Source organism: Oryzias latipes, chromosome 23, assembly GCF_002234675.1.
Source record: "Oryzias latipes chromosome 23, ASM223467v1".
Lineage (NCBI taxonomy): Eukaryota > Metazoa > Chordata > Actinopteri > Beloniformes > Adrianichthyidae > Oryzias > Oryzias latipes.
Genome location: NC_019881.2, coordinates 4,586,443 through 4,602,064, shown reverse-complemented (window position 1 = coordinate 4,602,064; position 15,622 = coordinate 4,586,443). Strand labels below are relative to the sequence as shown.

At 43.8% G+C, this 15,622-nt stretch overlaps 2 protein-coding genes across 2 annotated transcripts; one reads left to right on the top strand and one right to left on the bottom strand.

The window, feature by feature from the left end:
• Positions 1-699: 699 nt before the first annotated feature.
• On the top strand, positions 700-3,404 carry kiss-2 (kisspeptin). The gene is made up of 2 exons (NM_001160441.1): positions 700-837; positions 3,040-3,404. Exons 1-2 carry the CDS (start codon positions 726-728, stop codon positions 3,273-3,275), a joined length of 348 nt encoding a protein of 115 aa, NP_001153913.1. The 5' UTR covers positions 700-725; the 3' UTR covers positions 3,276-3,404.
• A 212-nt stretch (positions 3,405-3,616) lies between these two features.
• On the bottom strand, positions 3,617-10,785 carry LOC101165776 (L-lactate dehydrogenase B chain). The gene is made up of 8 exons (XM_004082884.3): positions 10,653-10,785; positions 6,016-6,155; positions 5,828-5,945; positions 5,527-5,700; positions 5,261-5,434; positions 5,072-5,189; positions 4,713-4,836; positions 3,617-4,009 (listed from the first exon to the last, which is right to left on the bottom strand). The coding sequence occupies exons 2-8, from the start codon at positions 6,142-6,144 to the stop codon at positions 3,842-3,844; spliced, it is 1,005 nt and encodes a 334-aa protein (XP_004082932.1). The 5' UTR covers positions 6,145-6,155; positions 10,653-10,785; the 3' UTR covers positions 3,617-3,841.
• Positions 10,786-15,622: the final 4,837 nt, after the last annotated feature.

The window sequence follows — 15,622 nt, the reverse complement described above, 5'->3', positions numbered from 1 at the left end:
GAAAATCACTTTGAGGTCAGTAAGCAAAACCAGAATTGAAACTTTCAAGTACACTGGATTATTAAGGTGAATTTTCTGTTTTTGAACAAATAAAAGGATTTAGCACCTTATGGTTAGAAAATGTTAGGAAAGGTCATAGAAGTAGATCTGATTTCAGTTATGTTTCTTAGATAAATGAATTTCAGGCAAAGATGCAACACAAACGGTAAATTAAACTGGTAACACTTAATAAATTAAGATACTCTTTTTCAGTGTTAGTTAATCCATAAATAACCCATATGCTATCCTAGGCACGGTAACGTTGGGAGTAGGGTCATCTAGACCCACTAGACAGTGCTCTGAACCTTTTTTCTTCAATGATTTGTGATCTTCACTGGTGTCCATGGATTACATGAAATCTTTCCACCTTTATCCACCTTTGTCATGGTAGGGAGAACACGTCAATGGTCATCTTGACCCCATAGGATAGATAGCACAAGGGTTACGCATTATTTGACTTCTAAATAGTTTGTTGTCTTTGTGTTTTTGTTTGTCTTTGTGGTGTGTGTTGATTAAAATGTGAAGGAAATGAGAAGGGAGGGGAACAGGAGTTAGAGGAGAAGAAGTCTGACCAGAACCGGATCCTGGTTCGGCGCTGTGATTGGCTGAGAGTCACCTGACTGAGGCTTAAATTCTGCCGGTGGAGTAGAGGGGGGGGACAGATAGAGCAGCTCTCAGGCTGCAGGATGACACGTGCGGTTGTGCTCGTGCTGTGCGCGCTGATCGCAGCTCAGGACGGGGGGCGCGCGGCTGCTGGTCTGGCCGCGCGGGACTCTGGGCGCGGGACACACGCGACAGGTGAGCGACGTGCTGCGTTCAGGTGATGTTGCGCTGCTTTCAGGAAAGGTGGAAAAACGAACTTTTCTTCATCTTGAAGAAAACCTCTTCTTCATCAGACCTGAGCAGGTTCTGAACCCACAGACTCTGGAACCACATGCAGTTTCTTCATCCCTCCATCTTTGGCTTTGACGGGGGGGGAAAAAAACAAATATTTGAATAAATATTAGATTTTTTTTATTTTTGATTAGTTTGCTTTAGTTAAAGAAGTTTTCTCATTGATGTTTTAACATGAGAGACCTCTCCCTCTGGGTCGGCTGCTGTTCAGCCACTGCGGCTCTGGGTGGGAAACTGCATCACCACTGAGCTGTGGTGGAGCGGTCCCCGCCTGGGATGCTGCATTTGGCTGGTCATGCAGCTGTTCACAGCTGTTATAAGCGTTTTCGTGCTCAGCCTATTTCTTTTTTTCTCAATTCTCACTGTCTTTCCCATCAATTAGGGGGTGAGAGATGTGTAATAAGTGTAGGTACTGGGAGGGGGGCCCTATTTTTCATTTTTTGTGCTTGTTTATTTTAATCTTCATGCTTGTTTTGATATTATTTATTTTGTTTTGTTTTAATGTAAAGCATTTTGTGTTATGTTTTTATATGAAAAGTGCTTTATAGATAAAGTTTGATTTGATGTCAGATAACTGAGGAAAATGATGGTCAAAGGTTTGATCTACTGTCAGTAGTTTTTTTTTATTAGAATAAGATTAAAGTACATACATAGTTTAAATATAGTTGCTATTCAGAGTTCTTAGTATAGAATAATGTCATGATTATTTTTGATGGTAAAAGGAGAAACAGGATGAAGGCGCAGCTAAACGGAAGAAAATGTTATCTCTGACCTCCAGGCATTTTTACCTGAAGTCAATCTGCTGCAGCAGGAGGACCTTATTTGGCACAGGGTGTATTTTATTTTGAAAGGAAGTTGTATGTCCTGCTGTCAAAAGTAAAAAAATGTACTTAATAGAAAAAGACAATGTTGCTGTAATTTAATTATCAAATTTAAAAATGAATATTTTGATGGCCACAAAAACTTGAATAACTGCTGGAAGGAAAAAAGAAGAGAGAAAGAGACATAAACATAAATAAACCGCCCCAGACGGCCTCTGCCATAAATAAAAATTGTGTTTTCAACATGATCTTGTTACATTTTTCTGATGATGGAGGACGTTCATGTGAAGAAATTTTTATCTTAAAATAGCATTTCTGAGTATTTTATTTATTCAAATTGTTTTGAATCTTGAAAAAGATCATTTTTGTGATGAATCGCGCGTTCAGCTGCATGTAGGGCTGGTGCAGGGGAAACCAGAGTTCAATTCTCAGGGGGCTTAATGAGCTTCATCCAACATGGGCTAGACTCTTGTGTGCAAATATGTAGAAGGGGGCCCAAGTCAGGGTCCCCCGTGTGCCAGTCCCCAGCTAGGATCAAATACAGGGTTGTGTCAGGAAGGACATCAGACGTAATCAAATCTCTGCAAACCACCGGTCTGGATCAGTGACAGCTAACTCACTGTGGCGAACCCTGGAAGGATGGTGAACAACAGAATTTGTGACGTAGAGTCTCTGCTCACGGGCTAAAAGCTCTCTGCTGCGCTCCACTCTGACTGTGCGGCTGAATAATCACCATTTTTGCTCTCCGCCTTTCCTGAAATGTTAATTTGGGGGTGTGAGGGACAGTAATCTGGCGGGAGAGAGTGTGAATAAAGGGATGATGGGAGTTGAGCACCGGCTTGCTCCACACCAATCGTGAATCTCAGATGAATTCCCCCCACTCTGCAGAAACTATGTCCTAAAAAACGACACCGGTTTTCGGATATTGGCTTAAAATGGCCTCATCAGAATTAAAAGACGAGACGAAGACGGTGAGTCTTTCAGCGTTAAAAGGTGCAGACCCCTGGATCTGAGGGATGAAGAGTATCAAGGCCTTCCTCCAATGTTTCCATCTTCATCTTGAAAGAAAAAAAAGCCATTATCGCCTTACTGCAGATCACACAGCAACTATCAGTGTACTTTTCTCTTTATTCCTTTTAGGTGAACTATTTACTATCATTTTTATTATTATAGCATTTTCTTTATTTTAAAACGTGTTTAATTTTGTTTTGTAGTTTTCTTTTCTTGATTCCAGCCTGCTGCCTTTCTGAGCATCAGTCAGGTAAAGTCTCCGCCTCCTCCTCAGGTGTGCTGTGGATCCTCCGCAGGAGCGAGGACGACTCTGCGGCAGGGGGGGCCGGGCTGTGCTCGTCCCTGCGGGAGGACGACGAGCAGCTGCTGTGCGCCGACCGCCGCAGCAAGTTTAACTACAACCCGTTTGGGCTGCGCTTCGGGAAACGAGCTCCGCCCCCCAGAGGAGCGCACCGAGCGCGCGCCATGAAGCTCCCTCTGATGTCCCTGTTTCAGGAGGTGCCCACCTGAACACCCCCCCCCCCAGGATGTCAAGGACATGTGGGTGGGGAGGTGGGGGTTAGAGGGTCAGCCTTTTTGTACAGTGTTTGTGAAATTATTCATAATCAAATCAACATGGAAATAAAAGAAAAAAAGTGACATTTTCTGCAGCAGCGCGCCTTATTGTGGTGATGTGACTGTGTGTGTGTGTGTGTGGGGGGGGGGGGGGGGGGGGCTTAAACCTCACATTAAAATTAATTACTGGCCATCTTCAGAAAATGTTGGTTTTCACAAACTAAAGTGGGATTTGATAACAGCCCACCCCCCTTTAGACTTTTTACGTGTAGAAAAGAACAGACAGGGGGAGCGGGGCAATAGGTAGACTCAACTTTATTCAGTAACAGGTAGAAGGTAACAAACACACACAGGGGGGTGGTGTGATCATAAGAGCAGGGATCTGCAAACACCAACAGCAGCTTCAGAGGGCCCCTTAAAGGAGCATGCCTGTGTTTTCAGCAGGGGGGGGGTTAAAAAACACAGGTCTGCCCCTCCGGAGCCAGAGCGAGGAGTGCGGGGACACCACGGGGACACGGCGCTCACAGGTCCTTCAGGTCCTTCTGGATCCCCCACAGCGTGTCGGCGCTCTTCCTCAGCTGTGCCACCTCCCCCTCGGTCAGAGTCATGTTGACCACGCTGCCCACGCCGGAGCTGTTCAGCACGCAGGGCAGAGACAGGAAGACCTCCTCGCCGATGCCGTACATGTCCTGAAACACAGACACGCCCCCTTTCAGCTGCTGAGGATGGAGCTGCAAGGCCGGTCACCATGGCAACCCTGGAACGCTCAGACTCAAACTGCAACCTCAGGGTGACTCAGCAGAATTTTGACAGGAAAATGTTAGCATGATTTGCGTTTTTCAGACCCCCACTATAGAAAGAGTTTTCTCAGTGATCATCCTAAAAGTTTTAAGATATAAACCCGAAAAGCGGGAAATAAGGTATGAATTAAAACTTTTTATATCTAATATTTATTTTCTATTTATTTTATTTAGCCCATGGTCTCCCAAGCAGGGAAGGGCTTCTTCTTTTCCTACAGTTTACTAGCGCATGTCCTACAGTTTGAAGAGGCTTGGATGGAAATCTGGTGAATCTTGAAGGGACGCCATCCAAATGTCAATACCAAATCTGAGTCCCGGTCAAAGTTCAACATACAATGCACATTCAATGGACGCTAATTTGTATGTAGTCATAACGGTCCTAAAAATGTGCAAAGCTACACATAAACACAGGAGTTTTGAACGCAGAAGCCTGAAACGATCAATTAAGAGCGTTTATATAGACTTCATTGCCGCTTGAACGCACGTTGTCGAGGGCAATGTTAACATTGGTTTAGAGAGAAGCAAAAACCCACGCATTACGATATAAACAAATGATCAGCCGTCACTCAAGAAGTGGGGGAGGGGCACTGACCTTCACCATGGTGGACACGGGATGCACGCGGCTCATGTTCTTCAAGATGCTCTCCGTCAGGTCGGCCACGCTCAGGCCGATGGCCCAGTTGGTGTAACCCTTCAGCTTGATCACCTCATAGGCACTGCAGCACAAATGGACCAGGGGGGGTAAGAGTGGGAGGGGCTCTGTCACTATAATGTGGGGTTCCAAATGGGATCAACCAAAGTCCCTGCACTGTTCAAGAGATTCACTATTGTATTTTAGTCGCACTGAACAGTCAGCACTGGATATCGATAAAAGTCCAGGATAGAACACCTTCACTGAGAGGGACTCTTCAGACCTTTGAGGGTCAGCTGAACCCACCCCCCCTGGCTCACCTGTCCACCACTGCCTTGTGCGTGGCCTTCCACTGCTCCTTGTCAGCATCCGTGCCGATGTCGGGGTTCAGCTTCTGCAGGTTGACTCCCGCCACGTTGGCGCCGCTCCACACAGGCACTGGAACGCAACCATGACACGTTAGCCACGCGGCCGACCGCTGCTGGGGCGACAGGCGGGTGTGCGCTCACCGCTGGTGTCTCCGTGCTCGCCCAACACCCAACCGTTGAAGGAGCTGGCGTGGATGCCCAGGCGCTCAGCCATCAGATAGCGGAAACGCGCAGAGTCCAGGTTGGTGCCGCTGCCGATGACGCGGTGCTTCGGCAGACCGCTGAGCTTCCAGGTCACGTAGGTCAGCACGTCCACTGGAGGTCGCCATGGAGACAGAGAGCATCCATGAAGGAATCCAAGCAACCAGCAGGAAGTCGAACGAGTTGGTGCGGGTGCGAGAACTCACCGGGGTTGGACACCACCACGATGGTGCAGTTGGGGCTGTACTTGATGATCTGTGGAATGATGGCCTTGAAGACGTTGACGTTCCTTTGCACCAGGTTGAGGCGGCTCTCGCCCTCCTGCTGGCGGACACCAGCAGTCACCACAACCAGGCGGGAGTTGGCCGTGACCGCGTAGTCTGAGGGAGGGAACCAAAAAACGAACCAAAAAAAACGAATGACAGTCAGCAATCCAGTGGAGGGGGGGGGGGGGGGGGTCAAGAACATTGAGGAGCTTTTCGGAAGACTTTAGCTTCATGTTCTGACCTTTATCCGCCACAATCTTGGAGGTCTTCAGGAAGAGGCTGCCGTGCTGCAGGTCCATCATCTCTCCCTTCAGACGATCCTCCATGACGTCAACAAGAGCCAGCTCATCACACAGGTCCTAGGGGGGGAGGGGGGTGTTTAAAAGAGGCAACCACTGAAGGACTGAGCTCAGCAGGCTGGAGTCTTACCCGCAGAAGGATGCTCACGGCGCAGGCCATGCCCACCTGGCCCACCCCCACCACCGTCACCTTGTTTCGGGGGGTCTCGGAGGCATTGCTGGCCAGGGGGGTGATGAGTTTCTGCAGCACTGAGGACATGATGGCAGCTCCTGGAGAAAGACGAAGAGGAAAGAACCCGTGAGGAACCTTCACCCACACAAGAGGGGGTGGGCCAGCTTTGTGGGGGTGGACCCACATGACCGGAACCTCCCCCTGACACTACAAAATTTGGGTGTAACAAGTACACCTGGGACCTGATGAGACCTGGAACAGTAGCAGATCCGTTTCCTACTCTCAGCCTAATCCAGCTGGCCGTGCTGTAGGTCTCACCAAGAGAAGAAGAGTGTCACTTACTGTGTGAGCATCAACAGATGATGAAGATGAGAAGAAATGAGCGCTGAGCCACCTGAAGCTCCGATGCTGGAGACGGCATGCAGGGAAGGCCTCTTATGCAAAGAATGAACCCTGTTCTGAAGCCCCTCCCCCTCCACATACCTTAAGGAGGCAGTTTTGAGTTCAAGTGTTTGTGTGTGTGTGTGTGTGTGGGGGTCAGGGTCCAAGATGGTATCAGTTCAAGTCTGATGTAATTAAAGACACGAGGAGTCTCAGACAAACCAGACTTTGTACCTCAACCCAACATCTGCAGGGAAGCAGAAAGCTGACGATAAGTTCTGAGGTCCAAAAGATCCAACCCAACTGGGCTCACGGTCACAACAGGTCACTACTACGACTGACTTATAAAGATCTGCCGAGAACATTTTGCCAAAAGAGCTACAACCCCACCCTGAAGGAGGAGGAGACAACAAGTCTGGAGGAGCTTTGATTGGTCCACCAAGGGACTGAGTGTGGACCATTTAGTGTATAAGAGAACTGGACTGAATGACCCTTCCCCCTCAACGTTCCAAACAGGAAGTATTCGCTGATCCTAAAACCAAAAATCCCATAGACTTCTCTAGAGAAACAAACACCTATCAGTCATTTTATTGGTCAGAATAACTATTCTTAATGGTCTCGCTAATCCCAAATTTTTCTCGATAGTTTTTTCTATAATTCAAGTTATAAACGGACCAATCAGATCCCGTGATAAAAGGTTTGTGGTCTGGGGCCTGTTGCACAAAAGTAGGATAAGGGATTAAGCCAGGATATCTTGGTGATCCTGGCTCTATTGATCCCCAATCCGGTTGCACTAAAGCTGGATAGGGGGCAGGAGGATATGTTATGGTATAAGTTACCATGGAGATTTATTCTGTGGAGCTAGCCTGCTCCAGACCAGGCTAAATTCCAGGATCTATTTAATCTCATCCCTAACGTCAGTCAGCAGTCGCCACAAATGGAAACCAATGGTTATTTCACTGCTCACTATACATTGTTATCACATATAATTAGGCCCACTGTCATTATTTAAACGTTTGTGATCATTAATTTCAATCATTTTGGATAAATAATGAGTTTTAGATGATGTTGCTATCATTAGATAATTTACAGTTTCCCATAGACTATAAGGCTATATATAAAATGATAGAATATTAGGGCCACAGAGGGAAAAAAAAGACAAGTCATAATATTGTAACCAGTTGTTTTAAAGGACAGTTGTACTTCAGTATGGTTTCATAAACGAAGACATGCTGATGTGCCAGAATATGAAGTATCACATTGTCATAACTATCAAAACTGTAAAAAGAATATGTTGCTTTTCTGCAGAAAGAACCAGTCTCATAAATTTATGACTTTATCCTTTTTCCTCAGTGGGGCCCTAGTACTCTGTCATACAAAATAATACACATTCCATTAAAATATAAAAACACAATGTGTAACATTATGTTCCTTTATTGAATAAGGAGAAAACAAAGCAGGTAAACTACACTCAAAAAACGTTCACTTTGAATGAACATAAAAAAATTATGGAAATGATTTCCACATGATTAGACAGCGTTACTTGAACAAAAATGAATCATATTGGTCCTACTTAATGTACTTAGGTTCAAACTAATAAATTTAAGTTGATTCAATCTAAATACTGCAGTTGGACCCAACTTTAAATTAATATTGTTGCTCACTCTCAAAAGATAAGTTGATCCAACTTAATTGAATCACTCCAATTGGTCACACCTCATTAAATTAAGTTTATTCAACTTAAATTTTGTATGACTACCTAACAAAATTTATGTTGATATTACTTAATTTTTTGCTTTAATTTTATTTATACATCTGACAATGATAAGGTTTTCCAAAGTTTCAACCAATGGGTCTTTTAATTTTCACATCAAAGACATGAAATGCGCAGTAATGTCCCTCATGACAAGAAAGGAGCTCAAATAACGCGAATTCTGTTTTAAGTGACATGAACAGTTTACTGCACAAAGGGTTTCGTCATCATCCTCTCCCACACTCTAACTCATGGTGCAGAAAAGAAATAAACATATCAGTTTAAATCACTAGTTAAAACAGAGTAAAACAGCTAGACAATAAAACCCATGGACAAAAACTCACACTTAGACCCCAATCTGCCCAGATAGACAAAGAAAATGGTATCCCACAATTCCCTGTGATTACTAATGCATCCAATTTAATGGTATCATGTTGGATCAACATGATTAAAATTAGTAACTTTTAAATGGATTATTTTTATGTACGATCGACATGATTCATTCACGTAAGATTAACAAACATAACATTTTCTGGTTGAAATGACAAGTTACATTTTCATAAAATTAATTGGCTGGTAATTTATTTCAAAAAAATCTCGAGTGTGCTTTATCACTGTGGTGGTGTTGCCTTTCTTCTTAATTATATCTTTTACCTCCTCGTATGCCTCCATGAGGATTTGTGCTTCCGACGGGGAAAGGTACGCGGCTCTAGTTGCCATGGTAAATCAGTTTATCTGTGATCTGTGGAGGGGTCTGTTTGAGTGAGCCGTGAGCGCGCACCTATCCAGGATTGGTTACACCTGGCTTGATGAATCCGTGTCTGCTCATCCTGGCTTGGTCTTTGTGCAACCAATTAAAGCCTGGACGCACATGTTTTGGATTCATTGAGCTCAGCTCAGTCATTTATCCCGGATGTCTTAATTCTACTTTTGTGCAACAGGCCCCAGACGTCAAACGCTTTAAACGTTTGACAGATTCTCCATAGCCCGCTTACAATCCGTAGGGGTGTGGACGTGCAACAACATCACTCCTGATTGGCTGGAGTGATTGCTATAGAAACAAGGACTCAGACAGACCGACCCATCATTGCTTATTATTGACGACATCTGGCTCCAAAATGGCAGCGTCTGTATTGCAAAGAAGAAGAAAAAAAGTGACTGAATTGACATTTGTTTGGAGCCGGAAGAGAATCATTTTCCACGGATGACATCACGGACTCGCTCCAATGAAGTCTGTCGCCGTCTTTTCATGAAACAGACGTTCCCATGTTGGAAGCAGAAATCGTTAGAAACCAGTGATGGGTCCAAGTCCATGTTTCTATGACAACCTCTCTCACCAACCAGAAGTGAGCATTTAAGGAGACCACACCCCTTTTACTGAAAGTGGGTTTGACATGCGGCCACATGCTTTTGTTGGGACATCTAAGTGGCCAGTTTAACAACTTAAATAACTTGTACAGAAAATAAAGAATAAAAAATAGTATCATCGAGAGCATGTCGCAAAAAATATATCAGAGCCAGAATGGTTATCCTGACAAACAGAATCAGTAATAGCTGTTTGTTTCTCTATAGAAGTCTTTGGAGTTTGGCTTCTTGAAACCAGTGGGTACTTCCTGTTTGGAACGCTGGGGGGAGGGGTCCCTCCGTCCAGTTCCCATATACAGTCACTAGTGTGGACACCAGGGTGTTGGTGGTGAACACAGGTAGTTAGAGAAGCTGTGAATATGATGAAGGCCTACGGGGGTCTTAAGGTTTATTCAGGAACCAGAGGGGCTGGAGGTGCAGACCACGGGCTGCCACAAAAGCATGGACGATCTCAGAGGACCAGCAGGAAAACATGGGGGGAAATTGGAAGAATTTAAGAGAAAAAAAGTAGAACTTTGGACGTACAACTGGAGAACACTGCAGAACCATAGCAGAACTTTGGAGAAGCAAGAAAAGTCACAGGAAAAAGCATGAACCAGGAGAACCATGGAAAGATGAAGAATCTCAGAACTCTGGGCCCCCCACCTGAGCTCTAATAAGCCCCCAGGCTCTGGTTCTGGATTTAGTCTGATCAAGGTCACAGGCTGAACTGCTGTTGTCCAGGGCAGCAGACCGGTTCATTTCCAAACGGAGGGGGGTGTGTGTTGGAAGGCCTTCAACAGGCTGGAGGCCTGGCCCTGCACACGGGGGTCCAGGGCCAGCGCTCGCGCACACAGACGTGTCATTGCTGCCACTGGTGAAATACGAGTCGTGTTTCTGCCTGAGTTCCGCTCGAACGCGGAAAGCGTTCGGAAAGATGGGCCCGCCTCCGTGACTTTCACTGTGACCTAGCTACCCGCGCGGAGCATCCATTGCTGCTGGTGCTGCCACGCTCTGCATGCGCACACCAGCGGCGGCGGCGCGTGCTCATCAACAGTAACACGAGGAGCTAACAAGCTAGCGAAAAATACATAAATATACAGAAAAGAAAACTTACGGGCAACGTGAGATAGACAGATAACGACTCTGGTCCCGATAACGAAGCGGCGTCTTCTGACGAACAAGACCACTGGCAGAAGAGGAGGATCCGGGAGGGGCGGGGCGGATGTGACGTTCACGGTTCTGATTGGTTTTCTAACAGACCTTAAATAACCTCAAACAGCTGTGACACGCATGCGTAGAGGCACGAGCGCGTGTTGGAGGAAATGCATAGTTTAAGAAAATTAGGGAATCAAAGTCAAATACATTTGGTTTAGAATGTAGCTAATGCCCCGCCCCCTCGTAAAGATGCATACAGAATGTATCTATCTATCTATCTATATATATATATATATATATATATATATATATATATATATATATATATATATATATATATATATATATATATATGTATATATATATATATAGACGCCGTCTAACATGTAATTAAAAAGGTTCCAGTGCAGGTTAATCCAGTTCCAACCTCTCATGGGAGTTTTTGCTTTAAACACACATTTCTACGCTGTCTTTTGAAGGAAACCTTACGTTCTCTGACCATTCTTTAGTTAAATTAATCCACCTGTAAAACCACGTGTTTTGATTATAATGGAACACTTGAAGTCATATAGTTCTTTTATAACTCATCTAATCCTGAGTGTGAATCCGTCTATAGGATCTAAACAGCTTCATCGTCATAGCTGTGCACCTTCTTATCGTCTCACCTTATCACTTTGGTGTGAAGGGGACATATTTCATCAGAGCTGCAGGACAATCAGTTAAAAATGCCTCATGGCCTTTAGACTGTGACCTACATGACTGAATGAGAGCAAATGTTACCTCAGTTCAAAAAAAACATCAGTTTCAGATGTTTGAGGAGATGCTCAACAGGACTTCTGTAAGATGTGAAACTTTTTATTTTAAGATGAATATTTTTATGAATGATTTCATAGTAAATCCTGCCAGCTTTCTAACTTTAGGTCTGCATAGGTGTGTGAATGACTTTTTTTCAGCTACTAAATCATTTCACTCAGGGAATTCTAGCCTCAGAGCACTGAAAGGCTCAACTATATTATTTTATTCATAACTACTTTGCACACAAAAAAAAACATTTTTCAGTCAATTGGATGTCAAACACAATGTTGGTGTGTGTGCATGTGACTACACGTATAAGCGCACACACACACACATACACACGGACAGGAGGCGGCCTCTGTGTTGAGTTGCTGACTATAAACAGCAGCTCTCTGTCAGCTGACCTGCTGTGCTCCAATCTGAAACAAGCCTCCACCCAATCAGGATGAGGGACCAGCAGGTTGTGAGTGACCCCCCCTCCCTCAGCTGTCAGAGAGCAGGGGTGACCTGAAAGGACTGGAGGGTGATCCAGGCCCCGCCTGCCCTCAGGTCACCTTCAGCGCTTCATTTAGCGGTTGAGTTTTCTGTGCTCCCATGGAGACAAAAACTGATTTCATTCAGGAAATGTTGTGAAATTTTCTTAACGCAGTTGGCAAGCGTAACACTTTCTGCCGCACGGAGAAACATTCACAGCCAGACTAAGGCCATGACCAGATCCACATTCTCTAGTGGTCACTGTCTGCTGCAGACTGTAAGGGATTCCCCCCCCCCCCCACCCACCCCCCCCCCCCCCCACACACACACAGCAAACTATCTGCTACTTGCAAAGATTTAAGGCCCTGTTAGGGGGGAATTTAAGAGACTCGAGCAGGTTTGAAGTTATTTTAACTTCTTTTTTGCTTTACACTTTTCCGAGCTTTACTTAAATGCTGAAATTTTTTTTTGACTAATTAAGAGCTTAAATTAAAAATGAGTCTGAATCTTAACAATAAAAAACTTCCTTTAAACGGCCATGCAAAATTAATTTTGTTTAGCTGTAAAGTGTTTTATAATGTTATTTCCTCACAAAAACGCCCCAAAGTGGTGTTTTGATCCATTCACGCATTTCTGAGTATTTCTCTAAAAACATGCGCTCTAAGCATCAGCCCCTCCCACTCTATGAAACGAGCGGGTCCTCACACTATTGTTATGTTACAAAGTGGGAACAGCCCCTTCCAGGTAGGGTCTGCGATGCCAGCCCCGCCCCCAGGCTAACAGAGACACCCACTTTCTCTGTGGAGCTAGCAGTGATGAGCTGAAAGCCTTAATTTTATATGCACAATTTGAACATCCATCTTTGCCAAAGTTCGGATGTTGATGGCTTACTTGCAGGAAGGAAGATAACTCAGGGAAATAACTCATGTTTCCTTTAAAAAAATGTTCTTCTGTGTGCCAAAGGTAATAATATATTATCATATACATGGATTTTACTATAAAAGCGTAAGAATAGCATGATGTAGGCCCTATAAGAACTGGAAAAAATGTTTTGCTTCAACTTTAAAAATATTATTTTAAAGTTCAGTGAAGTTAGACTAGCATTTAGCATTATTTTGGAAACAAAATTTTAGTTTTAGATTTAATGAGGATTTATTAGGATGAACTTGTACTAAGATTTTCATTTTGGTCACATTTTGTTCTAAAATGAATCATTTCCACTAACTACACTAGTTTTTTTTATCACTGCATTCAATATAAACTAAAATTAGGTTTATGAAAACTCAATATGTATATACATGAACAAATATATATATATATATATATATATATATATATATATATATATATATATATATATATATATATATATATTCTTAGAAATAGCAAAAAATGCTTATGATTGTAAGACATTTAATTTGAAGTAATTCCACCCGACAGTTAACTTTTTCTTCCTTTTTGAAAGCTTGTGTGGATCTCCGCACTTCTAAATTTTGATATCTTATATTTCTTGTTAAGTATAAATGACTTGGTGTGTGAACAGATCATTTAGTGGTTTTCTTTTCAAGATTAGTGATCATTTCCCATTTTTAGGCGACCTTTTTGCAGAGCACACTCTCAGCACCAACAGCACCAGTAGGACCTTTCCACTGTCACTTCTCCAGCAAGACAAGCCCCTCCCCTTTTTGATCACGTGACCAGAAATGCAGCCTCTGTTCTCCAGTGACTTTCCATCCTCGGATCTAGAGGACAAGTGGGGACTTTTATGCGTGTCACCTATCCTTCCCAAAAACACGCCTACACGTTTAACCATCAGTTTAAAGTCACAGAAAATGCTGAGAAAAAGGTTCCTCACAAGCAAGTGAGAGTGCACGTCTGCATGTGAGAGTGCACGTCTGCAAAGGAGAGCACATTGCGGACGTGCACTCTCACATGCAGACATTCCCTCCCCTTTAGTCATGCACAAGCAATGAATAGTAAGCCGTTGTTGCTTGTGCATGACTGATTAGTGAATAATGAAACAATTGAATCTTTCTGATGTAACCACAAGCAGAACTGCTCTGGATTGGATGATGACACGTTCACACTTAGCTTTTCTATGAGACATCAAAAGGTCCATTTAAAGCCCTCTACTCTTTTTCACACTACTGATGTGTCGGCGATCCACCTTCCTTCCTGGGAGCTGCTCTTTTTCTACACTTTCACCCTTCATTAAGCTATTTTGTTTCACTCTAAGCCGCACGCACGAAAAATCTGAAACCATTTCACGTTTATGGCAGAATTTAGAGTCTGCAAGAAAAGAATTTCATCCAGAACCAGCTCAACGTGGGAACCAAGAGAACCTTCTACAAAACAGGATCATGACTGACTGAAGAGACACTTTTTAAACCTTTACCATTTTTGTTCTGTTTTGTACATTTTAATTCCTATTTTGTGCTATGTTTTGTGTTGCATCACTTTAAATTAGTATAAAAGAAAAAAGCTGAACTTTATGAAGTAAAAAATTGAATTGTAAACAGTTGTTTTTTGTATTTTACCATTTATTTTTTTACATTTTATCTGGAGTGAATAAATAAAAAGCTGTCCAATTTAAATTCCCATTAGTTGTCCCACATCTCAGTGGGTGTAATCATCTTTAAAACATCCACTGACAGTTTCAAATGTTGTTTTTAAACTACATTTAAGGTAGCAGCATTTTAATTAAAAAAAAAGATTTTTCAGAAACCAGAACCTTAAAAAAAATCACATGCCATCTTCGTCACCATTAGGACCAGTCTGTGAAAGCATCGTCTGACATTAAATCGGTCCGTTGCCCTAAAAAAAGGTTGGTGATCACTGATCTGTGACTGTCCCACAGAGGACCTGCCGGAAGCAGCTCCTTCATCAGAACCTTCATGTCCAACCAGCACGGTTCTGGAAACCTCTCTCACTTTTTATAGACAGAAATTCAAGTCATTTACTCTCTGATGGCTCAGAGTTCCTGTTCATTTCATCTGATGAAATCATGATCTCTAATCATCTTTACAGCAAACAGACTCTTTTCTCCTCCATGAGTAGTTTCCCTCATATTGACAGGGTTCCTTCTTTTCTGGATGGGAGGACAACCCGATTGATGGATGGATGAAGGAGAAGGATGGATGATGAGAAACCAAAGGTTTGTGACACAGCAGACGCTCCTGTTCATCCAGAGCTTGTTTATCTGTTGATGGGACCACCCTCCCCGTCTAAAAAGATGGGTAAAAACTGGCTGAATGCTTTAAAGGAAACAAAGAAAGGCAGCGTTAATGGACGAACGGATCCATTACGTCTGTTTTCGTGGTGTTAATGGAGCGCTGACCCGACCCGCGCGCGCTCAGGCTCACCTGTGGACTCACCTGTTCACACATGACTGCTCCTGCTCTGTCTGCCATGTTTTATTCAAACACACAGCACCAAGAGCCGCATCCCAACAGGTATGTGAACTCCATTTCCCATGACCCCTTGCCCCTGCATGCCGTCTACTGGTGCAGAGACGCACAGGTGAGTCCAGACCTTTGTCAGCAGACGGTGCTTTCAGGACGCCACCTCCACGGAAATGGACCATAATGTCCGAAAACACAGCAGCAGAAGCTGGCCACCCCCCTTTTGTGGGAAGAGGGGGGTGTTATGTTAAAAAGTAGG

Bases quoted from the DNA above. Each gene is read 5' to 3' on its own strand.
- kiss-2 (NM_001160441.1), top strand. From the start codon at position 726: ATGACACGTGCGGTTGTGCTCGTGCTGTGCGCGCTGATCGCAGCTCAG. The intron at 838-3,039 runs GTGAGCGACGTG...CCTCCTCCTCAG, and splicing joins GCGCGGGACACACGCGACAG to GTGTGCTGTGGATCCTCCGC.
- LOC101165776 (XM_004082884.3), bottom strand. From the start codon at position 6,144: ATGTCCTCAGTGCTGCAGAAACTCATCACCCCCCTGGCCAGCAATGCC. The intron at 5,701-5,827 runs GTCAGAACATGA...TCCCTCCCTCAG, and splicing joins CAAGATTGTGGCGGATAAAG to ACTACGCGGTCACGGCCAAC. The intron at 5,435-5,526 runs GTGAGTTCTCGC...GGCGACCTCCAG, and splicing joins CGTGGTGGTGTCCAACCCCG to TGGACGTGCTGACCTACGTG.